An 18,663-nucleotide genomic window follows, 5' to 3' on the forward strand; every position below is an offset into this window, starting at 1 on the left:
GTCGGCGGATCCTTAGACCTCAACTTAGACCTTTCTTTAGACGCTGTCTCCTAAGCGGACCAGTAAAGAAATTTGACAACAGTAAATAAACAGTACCTTTAACTTCCTTTGTAGACACGGACGGCTCCAACTCCGTTTCTCCGGCTGACGCAAGGCGGATGCGGAGCGTGGTGTTATAGGTATTATATAGACCCATCGATTCATCCCATTCTCACTTCTCCCTCCAAATTCACTCACTTGCATCCGCTCTGAGATTACTGCAGTTAACCCATACCACACGTATCGCTATCACATAAACACACTTACTTACTTGACATCGACGACGAAAATGCCGACGTATACAGTGTACCCGTCCTCTTCCCACTCGCGTTCCTCGAGACGTTCATATCACTCTCACGGTCACTCACCGACGTACTCGGGTTCCTCCCACCACCACCATTCTTACTCGCCATCCTATGGTAGTGGATATTATGGTGACAGCGGCGTGCGCCGACACCACACGACGGGTCGTGGATACGGTTCATCCGGGTATTATTACCCGCATTCTTCATCCCACTCGCACTCGTACTCCCCGCAGTACTACAGCACGTCCTCTTCCGGACATCGAGGTTACGGTGGAGGTCACGGTTACAGTCAGCCCCAGTACTATGACTCGGGAAGACATGGAAATTACTACTCCTCTAGCTATGTAAGTTAACGTTTTGAGAATCAGGATTCGTAAAGCCAGAGAGAACTTACGAGAAATTTCAGAAACCCACCCTCGGTCAACGGTTAAAGTGGATGTTCGGAATGGGCCATAATAGTTATCATGATAGCGGGAAAGGGTACCACGGCAGGAGTAGCTTCCACGACAGTGCCAGAAGACACGACAACCGGGGACGACATATTTACACCGTTTAAACACCTCACTCATCTTCTTGGACTCACTTTATTTCTTCACCGTCTTGATTATCTTGCCGTTTTTCTTTTCTTTTTTTCGATCATGATTGTATAATTTCTTTGTTGACATACCCGCTGCGAGACCTTTTTCTCCGAACGGTTTTTATTCCCGATGTTGTATCGTACACTGTATCAATAGTTTGACTTGTTAAATTTCGTCTGCTCCACCGAAGCCCTTGTCCTTGGAGTGCTGTTCGCCTCCCGTGTGGAAGTCGTCAGAAATGAAGAATGCATAAGCATAAGAAGCAGAGAAAGTTCACGTAGCACGTAGACGAGGAGTCATTCAATCAATGATGCAAGGATGCAAGTCAAATCCAAACAAATCAATGACTTCAATACAGTCAACATGATCGTGAGAGTTCTTTCCCCGGATTGACCTCAATGTGCAGATCACCGCAAGCATACTCTTAAATACATACCGCCACTTAATTCTTCGCCATCTCGCCTCTGGCGCTTTCAGCCCGGCCGTACTCATCCTTCCTGCACCATGTCCAAGCCAGACATAAACCCCAAGCAGTCTGTGTCGGGTATCGCAGTAGATCCAAAGACACTTGAACGCGTTATCCCAGAGTCAAAACGCCCAGACGGATCGTACGTCCTTGAGCCCATAACTTGTTTCTGTATGAGCAATGAACTCATAGATCCTTGATTCATGCTTTATCGCCATGATTATTCGTCTATACTAAACATCCACGCCTTATATTGGTGTTATTCAATGAATGAAGAGTCCGCAAGCAACTAAAGGTCCGACCAGGGTTCACGCCTCAAGAGGACATCTCTCGGTTCCGTGGCTCGCGACAACAACAACTCGATCGGAATCAGCTACCAAAAGGACACATCCTAGGCTGGGTCGCACCTTCCTCAGAAACAACAGCGAAACGCGTCAGCGCCCCGGGTGCAGCAGCTGGTGCGGCGAATAAGGACGGGGGGCAGCCACTAACGAAGAGCGCGGCGAAGAACGCGAAGCGGAGAGCGAAGAAACAGGTGGAGAAGGAGAAGGTTATTAAGGATAGTTGGGAGGATTCGGATGAGGAGGAGAAATCTGCGGAACCTAAGGCTGCGGTGAAGGAATCGTCGAACGTGAAGGGTGGTGATGGCTCGCAATTAGGAGAACGAGAGAACACCACGACTAGTACGCCGAGTACAACTGCGCCCGCAACTACTACAAACGCAGATGATGACGCCCTTGCAGACGAGCTCGAAAAGAAACTCGACGTGCATTAATTCCGGGCAACATAGGCATTTAATTTGGGTTGGTTATTATTAGGGCAAATGTATTCGCTATTAAGTTCTTCTATCTATGTATGTTACCTTAACGTCGTTCCCTTGCTGTAGAATTACATGTGTCGTTATATCCTTCTACATCTCTATCCATATAAATTGGAACATCAGATTGAGAGCAGGTGCGAGCGGGGTCGTCATGTCATCTGTCCTTCTAAACCGTCCAGAACTTCGTTCTGCTTTGGACCTGGTAGAGGCTCAGGCGGACCTTCAGCGGTTTTCTTCTTCGCTTGTGGTCTATGGTTGAACTCGAACGTTACGATAATTGAAACCGCGAAAAAGCCCAGAGCCACTATTGATATTCATGTGTATAAGCCAAACACGGTTCTGTGAAGAAATGGTGAAACAAGCATATACTCACAGACGGCTCGATACATATTCTCCCACTTCATTTGTTCTGTCATGGTCTTCATTTCACCAATCGATACGATAGCTTTGTTCAAGACTTCCTAAAATAGAGAGTCAAGATGAATCTCTGCAGTTTATGAATCGTTATGTGTAAAGACAAACCTCGATCTGGATATCCATTTGTTTGAGGTCTGTCTTGGATTCAGTCTTCCGATTATCTACATCCATCTGTAGTCTGAAAAAAACTGTGAACAATGTGAATGACATCCATTAAGCAATTCTCTTACTCGTGCTTGAGGTTTGCAATGTCCGACTTCATTCTCCCGTCCAAGCTATCAATTTCACGTCGTAACGCAGCTAAGGACGTGCGTATGGTTGCAGAATCATTTCGCTGACGTAGGGAGATCTCATTCCTGGCTTCTGACAATGCGGCTCGAAACAAATAGGCTTGCTTGAGACCAGAAGAACATGATCATTAGAACATGATCATTCGTTCAAGGCAATACCATTCGTTGTGTTAATTGTGTATTTTGCAAGGGTCATAGTACACATACATACATTCTCAAGATTCTTCACACTCAACGCTTCCCTCTTCACTCGACCTATCCTATCCACCAATAAAGCACGTGTCGCACGCATCAAACTATTCGCAATAGATTCAGGGAAGGTCTTCTCCAGAGCGGTATAAAACCGATGGGTATCAAAGGGCGGGGTTGCATACGTATAGATATGCCCAGAATTATTTTGTCGCTCTTGTTGGAGGAGTGCTGGGAGGTTCGATTGGATGACGGCGTTCTTTGCGGACTCTTGGTTGTCTGCGTATTCCTTCGCACCGGCGTATGGATGGGCTTGTGTTTCGCTTTGGGGTGGTGGCGGAGGTGGAGGAGAAGCAGCCGCGCTCGGAACTGGGGATGCATGAAGTTTCTGCTGTTCAGAGGAGGGAGTGTTGTCGGTCGGTGGTGGTGGTGGTTGGTCTGTGCTGCTGGGTTTGGGATCCGAAATGATCTGTGCTTTGGATCCCGAAGCACTAGGAAACCTAGCATTTGTTGATTTAAGTCTGCATGGGCTGCATCGCGTCGCGTGTCGCGAGGCTGTTCGAATGGTCGTCAGTAACATCGGGTAGAGTGAGTGTTGGTGAGTACGGTAAGTCCGAAGAGTGTAACAGTGTACTACAGTAGGTCGGAACGCGTCGATCGTCAGGAGTTACTCTGAGGCAGTGCTACTTTTACTCAACGCGTCTACCGTCTGTCCTTCTCACCCCCAATCTACAACATGACCCACGTTTCACGAGACTCAGAGGAATCGGACAAGGATGATTTGCTAGCTCTACTCCAAGCTCATGGCCAAAACTTCCTATCTTCATTTAGGACTCTACCAGAGTCGACAAACGAACGAAAACGGAAGCGTCGAAAACTCGACACTGTTGTACTTGAGGAAACTGTTGAAGAGGACAACTCCGACAATGAATGGACGGGATTCGACTCATCAGGGTCTGAACACTCGGAATCTGGAGCCTCTGGCTCCGACCATTCCGAGAGTGCGGGTGATGAGGAATTAGATGATGGTATGTGCTTGCAATTTGTTTGTCATGTCTTAATACTGACTGTAACTAGTTCAAGATGACGACTTCCGAAGTGACCACCCCGCTCAAAAGGAGCCCGAAGTCGTAGTATTTTCCTCTCCATCTCAGTCGGAAAGTACGAGAGTGTCTAAGTCCTTAGCAAAATCATTTATGGTGAGCACTTGCTTAAATAATAATACGAATCCCCGCTAATTCGTGCTTAGTCTTCAAAAGTATCTAAACTACGCCAAGAAATAACAAATCCTGGTGTTGACAACTCACGGAATGATGACAATGAAGACGAAGATGAAAGGTTCGTTAGCAATACATACCACTACGACAACGCTGAAAACTAATGTAAACTTCCAGAACGAACTTACAAAACGATGCACTACTCCACAAACTCGTGCACACGAAACTTCTCTCAGGTTCACTAAACTCCGAACTCAATCTCACCCCAGCACAACGAAGAAGAGCACTAGAGGGCCGCGTTCTCGAACTCGCTGCCGGAGCAAAACTCGGCAAGGGTGAAGTGGCTGTGAAACAGGAGGAGCGGAGCAAAGCTAGTAAGAAGGTTCGGATGGGTTTGGAACGAAAAGTTGAGGAAAGGAGACAAAAGGCTGTAGAGGAGGTTTGTTATTTCAAATTTCGACCATATCTTCATGTCTTATAGATGTACTTTATTCAGGCGAAAGAATTGGGAAACTACCACCCCAGTATCAAGCGCCTATACGATGCCAACGCCGACAAGAAGCCAGACCGTAAGAAAAGAGACCGTGGTCTCAAGCTAGGCGTAGGCAAATTTGCTGGTGGAGTCCTTAAACTCAGGAAGAGCGATATTGCTTCTGTGCAAGGTGACTCTAGACCATCAAGAGGCGGGTTTAGAGGCGGTAGAAGGGGTTCTGGTAGAAATTGATGTCGCTGATATCTTCATTAGATATGCAAAAAATTACCGACCTCCTTCCCGCCTTAATTTTTCTGTTTATGTCATTATTGATACAGTGAGACCGCACAGCGGCCTCGGTCATATTGCTAACTAGACAGTAAAAATGCACAGAATCCGACATAAATGCGCAATGCTCAAAAATACATACTATGAGTGGGACATGGATATTGCATGAGAAGTGTACAAATGCATCACAAAAAAGTCATGAGTTACGAAACCGACAGAATAAAAGAAAGAAAAGAAAATTGAAGGAACAGTATTATTCATGAGTTAAATATACCCGGCTCGAGGACGTCGCTGGGAGCCATCATACGTGTCGTCGCTTTCGGTGCTTGCTGCACCCCAAGGATATTCGACCGGAGGTTGATAGTCCCTAAGAAGAGCACCATAAAGTTATCATCAACAAGTGGCACGATAAATCAAGCTATCTACTCACTCATCAAGAGTGCGACCATACTCATCAACAAACGCAGCCTCAGATCTGTTCGGGTAGGATATCTCCGTTGCATATCCAGACCTCGTATATGGAGATCGAGCTTGCATCTCAGCATCGCGGGAACTGCGGACGGAAGAATTCCAGAGTACAGGTCAAAACGGGAGAGAAAACTACTCCAGAAGATAAAGAAGGGATTATATCTACATACTGGAAGATTCGTTCACCATCTTCATTCATAACAACGATATCAGGGCCAACAGAAGGCGTCGAATCCGTTCTTTCTTCGTCATCTTCAAAAAGTGCACTTCTATTGAACGGCGTCGGGGTATAACCGTTGTAGTATTGACGAGCGTCTCGAGGACGTCTTCTACTAGAAGTAGCAGCGTAACTAGCGGTAGTACTAGTAGTATTCTTGTAATACTCGTGACGGTGCGTACTACGAACGGACGATGAAAAATAATTATACAGATATATAGAGAAGAAAAAGAAAAACCCAAAGTTAATAGAAGTGGAAAAAGGGGATTAAAGGGGGAGGATATTCCGCGCTTGCCTTCCTCGTTCTGCGTTGACGTAGACTACCTTGGGCGATCGGGAACGTGAAGAGTAAGTGTCGGAAGAGTTCTCGCCGAAATGTCCAATTCTGTCATGAACAAGAAACATTAGTTTTTTGTACTCCCGCCGATTGTATGAGACCGTAAACATACCTGCATAATTCATTCCCGTACTCATCCTCAACTATGTACCTATTGCGTCTTAAATAGGACGTGTTGTATTTCTGTGCATCCACTCTGCGATATATCTTTGTTAGGCAGTTTCACCCAAAGCAGTGATATCGATTCCTTACCTGTACAGCTCCCGCCCATTTTCGTCGTTAAAAATGACTGGCGTACTTCCAGGAATGATATAATACGTATGCTCTTCTGTTCGACGTAAGTGGGCAGTAGCGAGGTATTCCTGGTAAGGCATGAACCCGTCCTCATCGTTCCCAACCTAGTCGGCAGCAATTTGTCGCCGTTTTATCAAGGAAGTGTAATTCTTACCTCAAGACCGTGTCCTTGATCTACAAAGATCATATAAGGAAGCTTCTGTTGGTAATAACCCTCGCGTCGTGGGGCTCTGTGAAGACTCGGCAAGTATTCTGGGATCTGTCGGCGAGGTCGATTATAATCTGATCTGTGAGACTGGAAAGAGTTCTAGTTAAATTTTACGGATTACTAAAAAAAGAATTTGTCGTACAGAAGTCACGTATGGAGCTCTTGGTCGGTCGCCAGCCATACTTCGTGAAGTCGCACTGAGCGACTTGGAATGTGACATTGGCATTCCACGAGGTCTGCTCGGAGCATCACCGAGAAAAGTGACTTTCTGGCTGCCTGACTGAGTCGAAGCAGATCGTTCCGAGGACGGTGCTATGAGAATAGGTCGATCATGTCCAGACCTGTCGGTATTAGTGTAGCCCAACTCGTTCGTCAAGTCTGTTTGATGGACATCTGGATAATCATCGAGATGCCGTTGGTGGTGAAGAGGCTCATCAGCGTAAGAACCAGGAACGTGATGAAGATGTGCATCCTCGTCGTCCTCTCGTACAACCATGGGTACTGGTGGCCGACTGTCCTCCGACATGGTAAAGGTTTCATACAGTCGACTATGTGGTTCATGAAGGTCGTCATGATAGTCGTCGTGATGTCCATAATCACTTGGATGTGCTGAAAAATGTTGAGGTGGTGGAACAGGTCGCGGTGCGTCGCTCGCTGGCACAGAGATGACGGAGTGCTCAGACACAGGACTCAGTACTCGAGATGCAACGACAGGCGGTTGCTTCTTCGACCGTCGACCCGAGTTCTTTCGAGTAAACTAGATACATGAATGAACGAGGTCAGATATGGCATACAACTTGGTAGACGATTAGAATTACGAACGAATTTTGGAATCTGTTGTAAAGGGCACGTCGATCAAAATCTACTTTTTCTCGAGAATTTGGATACGGACGTACTCCTAGCGGCATGATTGGCGCGTTGAGATCAGGGAGAAATTTTACTCAGGGTAGGCCAGCTACGAGACAAAGAGATAGACTTCGAGAGGGAGACAGAGACAAGCCAGTCGAAACCAGCGTGCGTGCCACCAATAAGTAGTAAGTACTCATGCCTGAGGCAAGGTCGCTATTTGGCCTGACCGAAGCCATGATGTTTCTATCGAAGAATCTTTCGGAACGTTGCGTGCAAACGTGTTTGTTTGCATATCTCGGAGGCATAATATGAGGCTATGAGCGTGGGAAGAGTGGATTTACATTTTAATACGCCTTGATTCAGTAACTGAGTTACAAGTGAGTAAGACACCTGATCAGTCAAATTGAAGTAGATTCAGTGTAAGATAGATGGGTGCAATTACAGAACTCTGGATATAACACAAGAAGCTGGCTTGGCGCATTTTACGTCGCTCGCGCTGCGGGCAATTGAGAAATCAAAAGCACGTTGCAAGACTTCGTGACTTCGATCGGAGGCAAACATTAACATATGTACAAAATAGAAACATGAACGATGAATCACATCGTGGTCGGGTTAGTCATGATCCACTACCACCGCGCAATTTGCCGACCTGAGCCAGTGCTTGCAGAACTTTGCTCATAGCTTCCGCCGTATTTCCTATCGCGCTTGGTTCTATTGTAGCTGGATGACTAGCAAGTGACGTTAGCCTCTGCGACAAAGATTGCAGTGCAAGTTCAAGTGATGTCCCAGATGCTTCCAATACCTAATCAGACACGATTAGAATCCAAGGCCCGTTTGAACTTGAACAGCGACCTACATTTTCTCGAATGTCCAGGCCCAATGCCTAAGAATGACGAAAACTCGTAAGCCAGTTTATAATATCGAGGGCAGAGACTTACTGTCCCATTCACCTCACGTGAATTATTGGCCTTATCATATTTGTTAGGATTCACGAGTTGCAGGCAATTCTGAAGCAATACTTACCGCTTTCATAGAGATTTTCCCTTTATCTGGTTTTGGTTCTCGGATTGGTGTCGAAGCAGGGTTTGTATTGCCTAGACTAGGACCAGCAATGGCGGTCGAAACAGACGACCTCCGCTGTCCTGCAACAACTAAACGCTCCCACCCAGATGCATCCTTTTCTTCCACATAAACGGTACCACAGGCTACACATTCCTATTAAATTTGTACATTTAATATCTGCAACGGACGTGACGATGCTTTGGTTTCACGTACCTTCCTCGGGTCTCTGCCTCCGACAAGCGGAGGCCTCACCAAGGGAACACCGTAGCATCGTTCATTAGGACATTCATCTGCGAGCATTGCCCATCCCTATCAGAAATGAAGTATTCCCAGTTCAGACGATTACCGTCTCGCTTGTATTTTAATCATACCTTCAGTAGCCGTACACCGATCTCTGCAGACGCGGCGTCAGACTGTTGTCGTCTACGGACACTTTCGGCGGTTTCAACTGGCAAGGCAAAAGTCGGAGAGCTGAGATCGCTTGCTATATCCGTCGGAGGTGTCGAAGATCTTGAAACATGTGTACTTGAACTAACTGTACTTGGGGAGAGCAACTGAGGGACGGATGTTGGTTGTGCGCGACCTGAAGCACTGCTTCTTTTGTCTATGTGTATTCCGTCAGAAAGTATGTGCTATAAGAATAGAAAAGAAGTTACTTTTAGGATCACCATCACAGTTTGCACAGAACATGGTCACTGGAGTATGTCCTTTTGGTGAGCGCATAAGAGGAACGGGACAATTTTCATTTGGGCAGGTCTCGTCTGTCAGCACCCATCCCTTCAGCATATATTCACCCAGCTTGCTAGACACGTCGATTGCAGACATGGCACTCCTCGTGCTCGCGTGCAGATGATGGAGGACTGAACGGAGATCAATTTCAGAATTTGTCCGGAATCTACAGGGCCGTCCAATTTGGTAACGACGATCCTGATCACTCTAACGGTCCGCCTATTTCTCCACGTCAACGACCCCGACACGTCCCATTGCACCTTAATCCACCTTCTCCCAGAGGCACTGCATCGGCCTCGAATGCACTGGCATAGGGCATGGCGCCAAGCTGCACTCACCGTTCTTCTCACTGGCCTCGAGATCTCGAAATGGTCGACGTCGACAGGACCCGTACTTTACGCACATGCCAAAAGCTGGTCGTCACGGCGGCTGTTAGATGCTAGGGAGAAAACAAGGGATCTTTGGAATCATGGATTTAATAATTATATGGAGAATGGTATGAGATTAATGCGCTCCGCCACCAACTGTCATTAATACAATTATATATTTCAGCGTTTCCTTATGATGAAGTTAGTGATACATCTTGTACTCGGGATACCATTCCTCACGCGTCGCTATACAGCTTATGCCTCTGTCATGCGCTGGGAGGGGACCAGATTGGGAAAATCCGTACGTTCAGCTCTCATCCCTCGTCAGAAAGTTGAAACCAATTCTCCATCTAGCCACAACTTCGCAAATAACGATGTGGCGGGAAATTTCTCGTTAACGCTCATTGACGTTTTGGATACTTTCGTCGTTTTGGGCGATACAAGTGGATTTGAGAAAGCTGTGCGCAATACTATAAACTGGGTATCTTTCGATGTCAATACAAGACCGCAAGTGTTTGAGACGACCATTCGAGTTCTGGGTGGTTTACTATCGGGCCATATATTTGCTTCCGACCCAACTGGTCAGTTTTACCTAGTGAGTAAAGACATTGTTAGCCTTTGTATTTGACTCCGTGTCTTATATGGACCTTGCAACTCAGCCATGGTACAGAGACGAGCTGTTAATTTTAGCAAAGGACTTGGGCCAGGTAAGACCTTCAGAAAATGCTGTCTTCTGCTGGACTAAGCCTAGGAATGTAACAGCGATTATTACCTGCTTTCAACACACCGACTGGAATACCATATAGCCGAGTAAGGCGTATTTGATCGCGAATGTCCACAGTATAGTCTCAACAATATTATTTCGGTCTATTATAGTTAAACCTTCGACAAGGCGTGCCTCTTGGAGAACCACATGACACTTGTAAATACAAACGGTACTATGGAAAAAGCAAGGTTGACTGACTTAAAGCTATGCGAGCCAGGTACTGCAGGAGCAGGATCTTTAATTCTAGAGTTCGGGACCCTCAGTCGCCTGACTGGTGATGATCGTTTCGAAAAGGCTGCGTACAAAGCCTTCTTCGCGCTATGGAATAGGAAATCGGACATTGGACTTGTTGGGAACACAATAAATCATTTCACTGGAGTGCGAATATCAACCTCCTCTGAATTGCACCTAGCTGACTGCTCGCCTTAGAAATGGTTAATTCCTGAAGTAACGGGCATTGGTGCTGGAGTCGATTCATTCTATGAATATGCCTTCAAGTGGTTCGTTTTGAGTGGTAGGTTTTCTGCTTCGGGCATTTGAGTTCTTTGCTTAATCGTCTTTAGGCGAAGTGGAGTTTCTAGACGTATGGCATGAAGCCTATGCAGCGGTGATGCGATACGTAAGAGGGCTGGACGGATTCTGGGTGTGCTTTCTTTATGCTTCTGCTTCAGTTCATTATTAAAGTTACTCAGTTCAGACAAGTCAACATACACTCGGGTGATGCTGTTTATAATACGATTGATTCACTTTCTGCCTTTTGGCCGGGCCTTCAGGTTATTGCTGGGGATATTGAGAATGCTATCAAATCACACTTAATCTGTATGTCTCTCTCCTTTGTAGTAGTTGTCTCTCAGACTAATTCAAATTAGTCTGGAACCTCTGGAAAAGACACTCTGGCCTTCCAGAGGTATGGGACATCAATTTCATGCAGGCTGTGGCAACACAGTATCCGTTAAGACCAGGTGTGTTGGAGTCTGCTTGGCGATATCAATTGAATTCTGACGATATTGACAAATTTACAGAGTTCGTCGAGTCTACGTACTACCTTTACAGAGTGAATATGCCCTTGCTATTGACTTGGCCGCTCAGATATTGATGCACATTTTAAAAGGCCACCCGAGACCCGTTCTATCTGGACGTTGGAGAAAGAGTTCTGCATGATCTGATACTACGATCGAAGGTTGCATGTGGACTCGCTGGCATAGCCGACTTACGGATCAACAAACGAGACGATAGAATGGAGTCTTTCGTGTTATCAGAAACATTGAAGGTGGTATTGCATTGGTTAAAGCATGATATTCGATGACTTACTGTACTGTTTCAGTACCTTTACCTGCTTTTCGACGAGGAAAACCCACTGCACAAGGACGACTCTAATTACGTGTTCACCACGGAGGGCCACATTTTAACCCTCGGGAAGCAGCATCTAAAGCCGTTGTCCCGGATTCGTAGGAAACTACGGCGCGTAGAAAACTTACAGTGTCCCGTCTACGAGCCAGTTCGCGTCGGTGCTGGCGCTGATGGCGAGAATCTGGGGTTAACTACTGGTATCTTGTTCCGACCAGACGTAGACTATGCAAGGGCGTTAGTAGGTGCAGCTCCTACAGAGTTGGAGGAAGAATGGTACTCGGAATATGGCACTTGCCAGGTCCCTACCGCGGAACTCTACGTTCGTCGCGTTCTACATTTATTAAAATAGTAACCAACTTGACACGCTTCAATAGTCGTACGACTTCGTCCTTTCTGCTAGTGGTCAACTCGCCGAAGAAGACCCTAGTCCCAGCCTTCAGAAGCTCTATGAAGTCAGCGATGGTTTCATACTGCAAAACGTCACTGGTATAAGGACGCATATTGTCAGTCGTCTAGACGGGAAAGGGTACGATATTGTCAAGCGTACGCATCTCTTCCCTTTTGCTTTCTTTCTCAATCCCTAACTTCTCCCTCTAGTTGCACAATATCCCGTTCGCCGGGGGCAAACCGTATATGTGAACGACTCTACATTGCAACTGGTAGCCCTGAAGAATCTAAGCTCCATGGATGAAATCTATGATAATGAGGGTTTCCCGTCAGGGCGGCCCAGAGACGTACCATTGCGCTTTTCTCTCGATATAGAGCCTGCTCTACTTGTCCAACCCGGTGTACCAGAAATCGAGTTCAAGACTATCGCGTTCTCAGCGTCGTTTGGTGGCGATCCCATAGCTCAGACTCGACGGGTGTCTGGTATGGGTAGTGGGTTCGGAAGCAGAGTCACTCGAGTGCCGTCTGATCGATTAGGCTGCGAACCGTACAAAAGAGATACGGAAACCGCCATCACCGATGCAGTTGTGCTGGTGCACCGTGGGACATGTACGTTCCTTGAGAAGTTCATTCATGCTAAGCGTGCTGGTGCAAGAGGTGTCTTGGTGGCTAGTGACAGCGACATGCCACTCAATCCGTCGGCTGAGATCGTTGAGCTGGAGGAGTTCGCAGGCGACTCTTTAGATGACGCAGTGATCGTTGCCATCACGCAAACCGCGGGCGAGGAGATCTCAAAATTACTGGACGCGGCGGAGAGACTCAGTGGTGCTGACCTTCTTGTGACTGTTGAGCCAGAAGGTCTTCCAGGAAAGACGGATACGCAACCGTCTAATGACTCTACAGGGAAAGAAAGGACGAAACCTCCAGACATCACGAGGGTCCTGTACTTGAATGGCCACCCTCTTTTGAATACGAGGTTACTTATTTAATGTTTAAATGTTATTTTGCTGTCGTAACAAGGAATATCGGATAGACATTGGAATCTAATTCAAAGCATACAGAGCTAATGAAGTGGAAGTTTTGGTATCTACTCTGGCAAACAGACAAATAACCCATTAACAAAACGTGGAACCGGTATCTTGACACACATGCGATGGAATATTTTCAGTCCTCGGCTTCGATAATCCAATATGACGGGGCGTCAAGCTTTTCGTGGCCCTTCAAAAACGCCAAGCCGATGACAAACAGGTAGCCCACTGTTCGTCCGCCTTGCTTCGCTACGAGCTCGCCAGCAGCTTTCGCGGATCCGCCTTATACAAAAATACAGAATTGGGTGATAATATAAGATTATGTACGCGTGGATTTTGCGTTCGAAACATACCAGTAGCGATAAGGTCGTCAACGACCAACACAGTTTGCCCTGGCTTGATGCTATCTGCTTGCATTTCAAAGATATCCTGCAAGATGAATATGGCAAATGGTGTTCGGTCATTCACGTCCGAGAAAATAGAGTGGCAGTAATAGGATAGCTCGGTGTAAGACTTACTTCACCATATTCCTTCTCATACACAGCCTGCACACACGCACCAGGGAGTTTACCTTTCTTGCGAACTGGGACGAACGCAGCGCCGAGGCGGAGTGCAAGGGGAGGTCCGATGAGGAACCCGCGCGCATCTAGGCCAACAATCACGTCTATCTTCTTGTTCGGTGCATCTTCTGGGATACGCGGGATGACAGTGGTTGTGATATGATGGCTGAAGTGAGTCAGGAGAGTCTCGAAAGCGAGAGGTGAACGAAGGATGGGGAGGAAGTCTTGGAAGACGATTCCCTATGTTTTCAAGTCAAGATAACGAGCTACCGTCGGTATGAAGGTTTTTCATGGTGAAGAGAGATCTTCGTGCACCTTCTTAGGGAAATCCGGATGTACGCCTAGATGGCTCTTGAGGAACTCGACGTCTGCCATCGGGTTTGTTGTGGAAGAGAGTTCACGGACAAGATGTGGTGCTACTGCGCCCAATGCGCTGACTTTTGAAAGATTTGCCTATGACGATTATAGCACTGTCGATCCATGGTTTTGACAGGTGATCGGTGCATGTAGAAAAGATCAATTGCCCATACAAATTTTACTTTCTCAGGAGGAACTACATGAACGAGTTTTGAAGCGCATTGCCTATTGACTTATCGGCGGCAGACAGTACTTCCTCCACGGTTTTGTTTGCGTATTATATAATGAGGAAATGCATATCGCTCATGTATTCATGGGTGACCTTGCGGCATAAAATGATGCATGTAGAAACAGGACGACAAAGTACACAACAAGCGATTATACAGATTCCTGGATCTCCGGCTCCTTGAACTCCTTCGCGACTCGCGTACCGGTCTCCTGAAGGAAATAAAAATAAGTCAGTATGATACCATATAAAATCCAGAATAACAGATACGCACGTCCGTTGACTCGCCGTGGAGCTCCATCAGTTTCGACACATCGAATTTTGGTGCTTTAATAATCTTTGCTTTGCGGACGTAGACGTTCTGCAGCGGGTAGATTTTACGAGTCGCCTTCTCGATCTCACGGCCAATCGCCTCAGGAATGAACTTCAACACGAGCTCCTTCAGGTCACAGGATGATGCCTCGCGGGTCATGATCTCGAACATCTTCTTTCGGATCTCACGAATCTGGGCGGTTTGAGCGTAGGTGGTCTTCTTGACCTGGGTAGGCCGCCGCTTGGTGAAAGCGATGGCAAATAGACGGAGGAGATAGCCGTCGGTCGTCTTCACGTCGACATGTGCTTCAATAAGCGTCTGCCACTTTCGGACGAGCGAACGCAGCTTGTCGGAGGTGAAGTCCATTCCGTGGAAGTTGGTTAAGCAGTTCTTCCCCTGGATTTCGTCGATTCGGAGCTTGATTTTACGGAAAGCCTGCTCCTCATCCTTGGCAAGATCGGCCAGGGAGACCTCGACGATACGACCCCTCAACGAATCATTGGCATTTTCTGGTAAATTTGCATGATGAACAAGGGTGAAGGAAATGGCGGCTGCGGATTGTTACTCACTAAGACCCTGTGAACGATTGGCTAATGTCTTTCCAACATCTCGTACTTCAAAGAGTGAAGGTGCTTTGATATTGTACCAGTCTGCGATGGTACTAGTCAGCAAGCAGTTCAGAAGGCCCTGTGTTTGATGCCTTACCTTTGCGAGAGAATGGGTCTACGACCTTCTTCTTGATACCCTTTTTGCCCTTCGAGAGACGCTTGTTCTGTAGACCAATGAGACGCAGTCCATGCGCCTGATGCGAAGCAAAGACATACCTTGCCGACGGCCATGGTGTTTTTGGGCGGATAAGGTGGACCGCGACGATGGACTTATAGGACTGGATGGCGAGCGTGCATGCGATGGGCGGAATTTGGTACTGTACAGTAGCTCACGCCGTATCTGGTTTCAAATTCTCACGATTTCAATCTCATTTCCTAATCGAAAGACTCCTGTTTAGTTCCGTCATGATATCTCGCGATGACTTTGAGAGCTCTTGCAAAGACTTTGTAGAAAAGCATGCGACCTCTAATGACAATATTTTCGGAGGCTGGTCATGGAACGAGCATGCCGTGTGTACCTTGGTCCTATCCCTACACAAACCGCCTCTGAAGATTCCTAAATCAGTATCTGCCTCGACTGGGTTATCTGTCGCGCAAGAAGCGTGCTCATACATTCGTGAATGTGACAAATGATGCGGAAGACGACTTTGATGTTGTGGCGGAAAGGGACGGCGATACGGCTACTGCATCGATCCCGCCCGAAGACAGTCTGCTAGAGGTCTGGCAATACACTGTATATTCAGCAACTTTTCAAGTCCCGGCACTCTATTTTTCTATGCATACAACAAGTGCGTTTACTGTCGCCAATACGCAATCGTGTTTCTAAGCATTTTCCAGGCGGTTCGCCACTATCGCTAGATGGAATACTTGCGTCATCCCTCTTCCGTCGCAACGTCTTCCCCAATGCACAGAAGACCGGGTTCGCATTACAAACCCCCAGCAATACATTTCCTCTACTTTCGCAAGGCGAACATCCTACGTTGGGCACGCCATGTTGGTTCTTCCATCCGTGTGAGACTCCTAGTGCGCTTGCAGAGTTGGTCCAAGCGGATGGCAACGCAGATGTATCGTCGGCGCGGATTTTGGAATTGTGGCTGTTACTCGTCGGAAACGTCATTAATTTTCAGGAACAGTAAATAAGCGTTTCCTGTACTTTTTTATTATATGTTACGGACCAACAAAATGATCCGATTTGCTTGGGGGCATGTCTGATGCGAGCGAATCGAGTGAGCTTTTCACATGCTCCGTGAACGACGCGTTATATGCAGCCCGGGCTTAGTTATGCGCTGACTGTCGCTCGGTCTCCCCAACGTCTGTCCGGACTGTTTCACTGGAGTGATTGGAAGAGAATCCCCCAAAGACACGGCATCTAAGTGCGAAACACAATCACCAATCGATCGTACGATCCAGATATCGGGTAACAAGAACACTGAACACGCCATAACAATAATAATATTCCACCTTGCCTGGACGGGTATAAGTATTCATGTTCGCTGCTCGTTCACTCTCTTCCTCCATCGCCTCCGCCTCCTCTCGCTCAACCGTCCTACTCAACCACTTGCGCAAAATGGTCAGTATACGCTTCCTCTTATGCATGATTACTGTCCTAATTATTTTTGTAGTCTTCCGCTCCTCACGAAGTTGTGATCGTCGCTGCCTCGCGCACTCCTGTTGGCTCACTCAATGGGGTACTGAAGACCCTCACCGCTCCTCAACTCGGCATTGTCGCTCTCAAACATGCCCTTGAGACCAGCAAGGTCCCTCCAGCGGCTGTTGAGGAGATCTACATGGGCAACGTTGTCCAGGCCGGTATCGGACAGTCACCTGCGCGCCAGGTTGCTCTTGGTGCCGGACTCAGCGAGAACAGCGATGCGACCACGGTCAACAAAGTTTGCGCTAGCGGCCTCAAGGCAATTATGATTGCTTCTCAGAGCATCTCATCCGGATACAAGAGTGTCGTGGCTGCTGGTGGAATGGAGAGTATGAGCAATGCTCCGTATGTTCCGAGTTAATACACAAATCTACAACCGAATTTACACGTTCTATTTGTTTAGCTTCTTGTTGCCGCGAACCAACCCGGTCTTCGGCAAGATTGAGGTGAAGGATTCCGTCGAGGTCGACGGTCTCTTCGATGTGTACAACAAGTTCGCGATGGGCAACTGCGCAGAGAACACTGCTGAGAAACACGGCATCTCTCGGGAGTCTCAAGATAGCCACGCAATTGAGTCATACAAGCGTTCAGCGAAGGCTTGGGAAACTGGCGCATTCACTGCTGAGGTCGCACCTGTAACGATCAAGGGCAAGAAGGGTGACACAATCGTGAAGGAGGATGAGGAGTTCAGGAAGGTCATCTTTGAGAAGATTCCTTCGCTAACCCCTACCTTCAAGAAAAACGGCGGTACCGTCACTGCTGCTAATTCGTCGAACTTGAACGATGGCGCTTCTGCACTCATCCTCATGTCTGCGGAGAAAGCTAAAGAGCTCGGCGTCAAGCCCCTAGCGAAGATTATCTGTAAGCTGCCGCCCTAGAACAACATAAAAGTTAGAAATTTATATAAATTTCACTAGCGTACGCGGATGCGGGTCTCGCACCTATTGACTTCCCATTGGCACCAACTGTCGCCTTACCGAAGGCTCTTGAATCAGCAAACCTCACCATAAACGACATCTCGCTTTTCGAGATTAACGAAGCGTTCTCTGTTGTCGTACGTGCCGCCGAGAAGCTTCTTAACATCCCGTCAGAAAAGATCAACGTAAATGGGTACGTGTTTTGCTTTCATGCAGTTAAATCTACTTGTATGTTGATCGGAAGCATTATGGTAGTGGTGCTGTCGCCCTTGGTCATGCTATCGGAAACTCCGGATCGCGCATTATCGTATCGCTTGTCCACGCTCTCAAGTCTGGACAATATGGTGCGGCCGGTATCTGCAATGGGGTGAGTTTCGGCTTTGTTGCTTCTTGCTGGTGTCTTGCTCATTTTCTTCGGTTCAGGGAGGTGCAGCTTCTGCACTCGTCATCCAGAAGCTATAAAGATAGCTACCTTATCTTTGGGCAGAGCGAAAGGAGAGGAGGCGCACACGACAGTACTTGTATAGATACGCATGCATTGCAGTTTTCGATTACCTTCCTTCCCAACATAGCTTTGTTATGACATCGATTTTTAGCTTGCTAAGAGACGGTGCGTTTTGAATAGGTTTGCTGTAAGATATTGGAAATAGGATATGACCTCCCTGATAATGACTCCGCGAGGCTTTCTAGCTTGGGAAGAAGAGAATGGCATGCAGGGCTAATCTGGAAGAGGCGTCTCACACTCACCAATGGAAAGCAGCCAAATTATAGTCGAGGCAGTGCTAATGGCCGCGTAGTCTCCCCCCCAGTGGATGCCTTCTGACCATCATCAAACGCCGAACCTTGTGTCCTACTCGGTGCATTCAATTATCAACTGCACGCGCTCC

The 18,663-nt window shown here is 47.3% G+C and overlaps 9 protein-coding genes across 9 annotated transcripts; 5 read left to right on the plus strand and 4 right to left on the minus strand.

Annotated features, from left to right (window-relative positions):
- The first annotated feature begins 232 nt into the window (after positions 1-232).
- FOMMEDRAFT_169469 (uncharacterized protein) lies at positions 233-1,104 on the plus strand. Its single transcript, XM_007268543.1, has 2 exons — positions 233-688; positions 751-1,104. The coding sequence occupies exons 1-2, from the start codon at positions 329-331 to the stop codon at positions 898-900; spliced, it is 510 nt and encodes a 169-aa protein (XP_007268605.1). The 5' UTR covers positions 233-328; the 3' UTR covers positions 901-1,104.
- A 284-nt stretch (positions 1,105-1,388) lies between these two features.
- FOMMEDRAFT_111066 (uncharacterized protein) lies at positions 1,389-3,684 on the minus strand (the record flags this gene model as incomplete). The annotated part of the gene is made up of 6 exons (XM_007268544.1): positions 1,389-1,530; positions 1,665-2,512; positions 2,582-2,669; positions 2,731-2,803; positions 2,856-3,019; positions 3,127-3,684. 5 exons carry the CDS (start codon positions 3,682-3,684, stop codon positions 2,358-2,360), a joined length of 1,038 nt encoding a protein of 345 aa, XP_007268606.1. The 3' UTR covers positions 1,389-1,530; positions 1,665-2,357.
- Positions 3,685-3,840: 156 nt separating this feature from the next.
- Positions 3,841-5,045, plus strand: FOMMEDRAFT_158463 (uncharacterized protein; the record flags this gene model as incomplete). Its single annotated transcript, XM_007268545.1, has 5 exons — positions 3,841-4,132; positions 4,182-4,303; positions 4,354-4,442; positions 4,499-4,760; positions 4,818-5,045. 5 exons carry the CDS (start codon positions 3,841-3,843, stop codon positions 5,043-5,045), a joined length of 993 nt encoding a protein of 330 aa, XP_007268607.1.
- An 800-nt stretch (positions 5,046-5,845) lies between these two features.
- FOMMEDRAFT_21737 (uncharacterized protein) lies at positions 5,846-7,572 on the minus strand. Its single transcript, XM_007268546.1, has 7 exons — positions 7,502-7,572; positions 7,428-7,439; positions 6,748-7,362; positions 6,552-6,692; positions 6,356-6,501; positions 6,216-6,299; positions 5,846-6,151 (listed from the first exon to the last, which is right to left on the minus strand). Exons 1-7 carry the CDS (start codon positions 7,511-7,513, stop codon positions 6,034-6,036), a joined length of 1,128 nt encoding a protein of 375 aa, XP_007268608.1. The 5' UTR covers positions 7,514-7,572; the 3' UTR covers positions 5,846-6,033.
- A 1,100-nt stretch (positions 7,573-8,672) lies between these two features.
- Positions 8,673-9,341, minus strand: FOMMEDRAFT_89227 (uncharacterized protein; the record flags this gene model as incomplete). Its single annotated transcript, XM_007268547.1, has 3 exons — positions 8,673-8,825; positions 8,888-9,120; positions 9,173-9,341. 3 exons carry the CDS (start codon positions 9,339-9,341, stop codon positions 8,673-8,675), a joined length of 555 nt encoding a protein of 184 aa, XP_007268609.1.
- A 175-nt stretch (positions 9,342-9,516) lies between these two features.
- FOMMEDRAFT_21740 (alpha-mannosidase) lies at positions 9,517-14,068 on the plus strand. Its single transcript, XM_007268548.1, has 20 exons — positions 9,517-9,741; positions 9,798-9,814; positions 9,868-9,914; positions 9,968-10,208; positions 10,273-10,320; positions 10,376-10,423; positions 10,490-10,535; positions 10,597-10,757; positions 10,809-10,893; positions 10,943-11,022; positions 11,072-11,198; positions 11,249-11,341; positions 11,402-11,433; positions 11,491-11,649; positions 11,704-12,048; positions 12,104-12,272; positions 12,327-13,426; positions 13,498-13,573; positions 13,663-13,944; positions 14,020-14,068. Exons 1-17 carry the CDS (start codon positions 9,546-9,548, stop codon positions 13,103-13,105), a joined length of 2,673 nt encoding a protein of 890 aa, XP_007268610.1. The 5' UTR covers positions 9,517-9,545; the 3' UTR covers positions 13,106-13,426; positions 13,498-13,573; positions 13,663-13,944; positions 14,020-14,068.
- A 265-nt stretch (positions 14,069-14,333) lies between these two features.
- On the minus strand, positions 14,334-15,478 carry FOMMEDRAFT_126177 (40S ribosomal protein S1). The gene is made up of 5 exons (XM_007268549.1): positions 15,425-15,478; positions 15,306-15,372; positions 15,170-15,250; positions 14,562-15,109; positions 14,334-14,499 (listed from the first exon to the last, which is right to left on the minus strand). The coding sequence occupies exons 1-5, from the start codon at positions 15,437-15,439 to the stop codon at positions 14,440-14,442; spliced, it is 771 nt and encodes a 256-aa protein (XP_007268611.1). The 5' UTR covers positions 15,440-15,478; the 3' UTR covers positions 14,334-14,439.
- Positions 15,479-15,613: 135 nt separating this feature from the next.
- FOMMEDRAFT_169476 (uncharacterized protein) lies at positions 15,614-16,361 on the plus strand (the record flags this gene model as incomplete). The annotated part of the gene is made up of 3 exons (XM_007268550.1): positions 15,614-15,718; positions 15,774-15,996; positions 16,046-16,361. 3 exons carry the CDS (start codon positions 15,614-15,616, stop codon positions 16,342-16,344), a joined length of 627 nt encoding a protein of 208 aa, XP_007268612.1. The 3' UTR covers positions 16,345-16,361.
- Positions 16,362-16,494: 133 nt separating this feature from the next.
- FOMMEDRAFT_126181 (thiolase) lies at positions 16,495-18,434 on the plus strand. The gene is made up of 6 exons (XM_007268551.1): positions 16,495-16,778; positions 16,831-17,204; positions 17,263-17,720; positions 17,777-17,969; positions 18,032-18,143; positions 18,200-18,434. Exons 1-6 carry the CDS (start codon positions 16,695-16,697, stop codon positions 18,236-18,238), a joined length of 1,260 nt encoding a protein of 419 aa, XP_007268613.1. The 5' UTR covers positions 16,495-16,694; the 3' UTR covers positions 18,239-18,434.
- The last annotated feature ends 229 nt before the right edge of the window (positions 18,435-18,663 follow it).

This window comes from Fomitiporia mediterranea (genome assembly GCF_000271605.1).
Source record: "Fomitiporia mediterranea MF3/22 unplaced genomic scaffold FOMMEscaffold_8, whole genome shotgun sequence".
Lineage (NCBI taxonomy): Eukaryota > Fungi > Basidiomycota > Agaricomycetes > Hymenochaetales > Hymenochaetaceae > Fomitiporia > Fomitiporia mediterranea.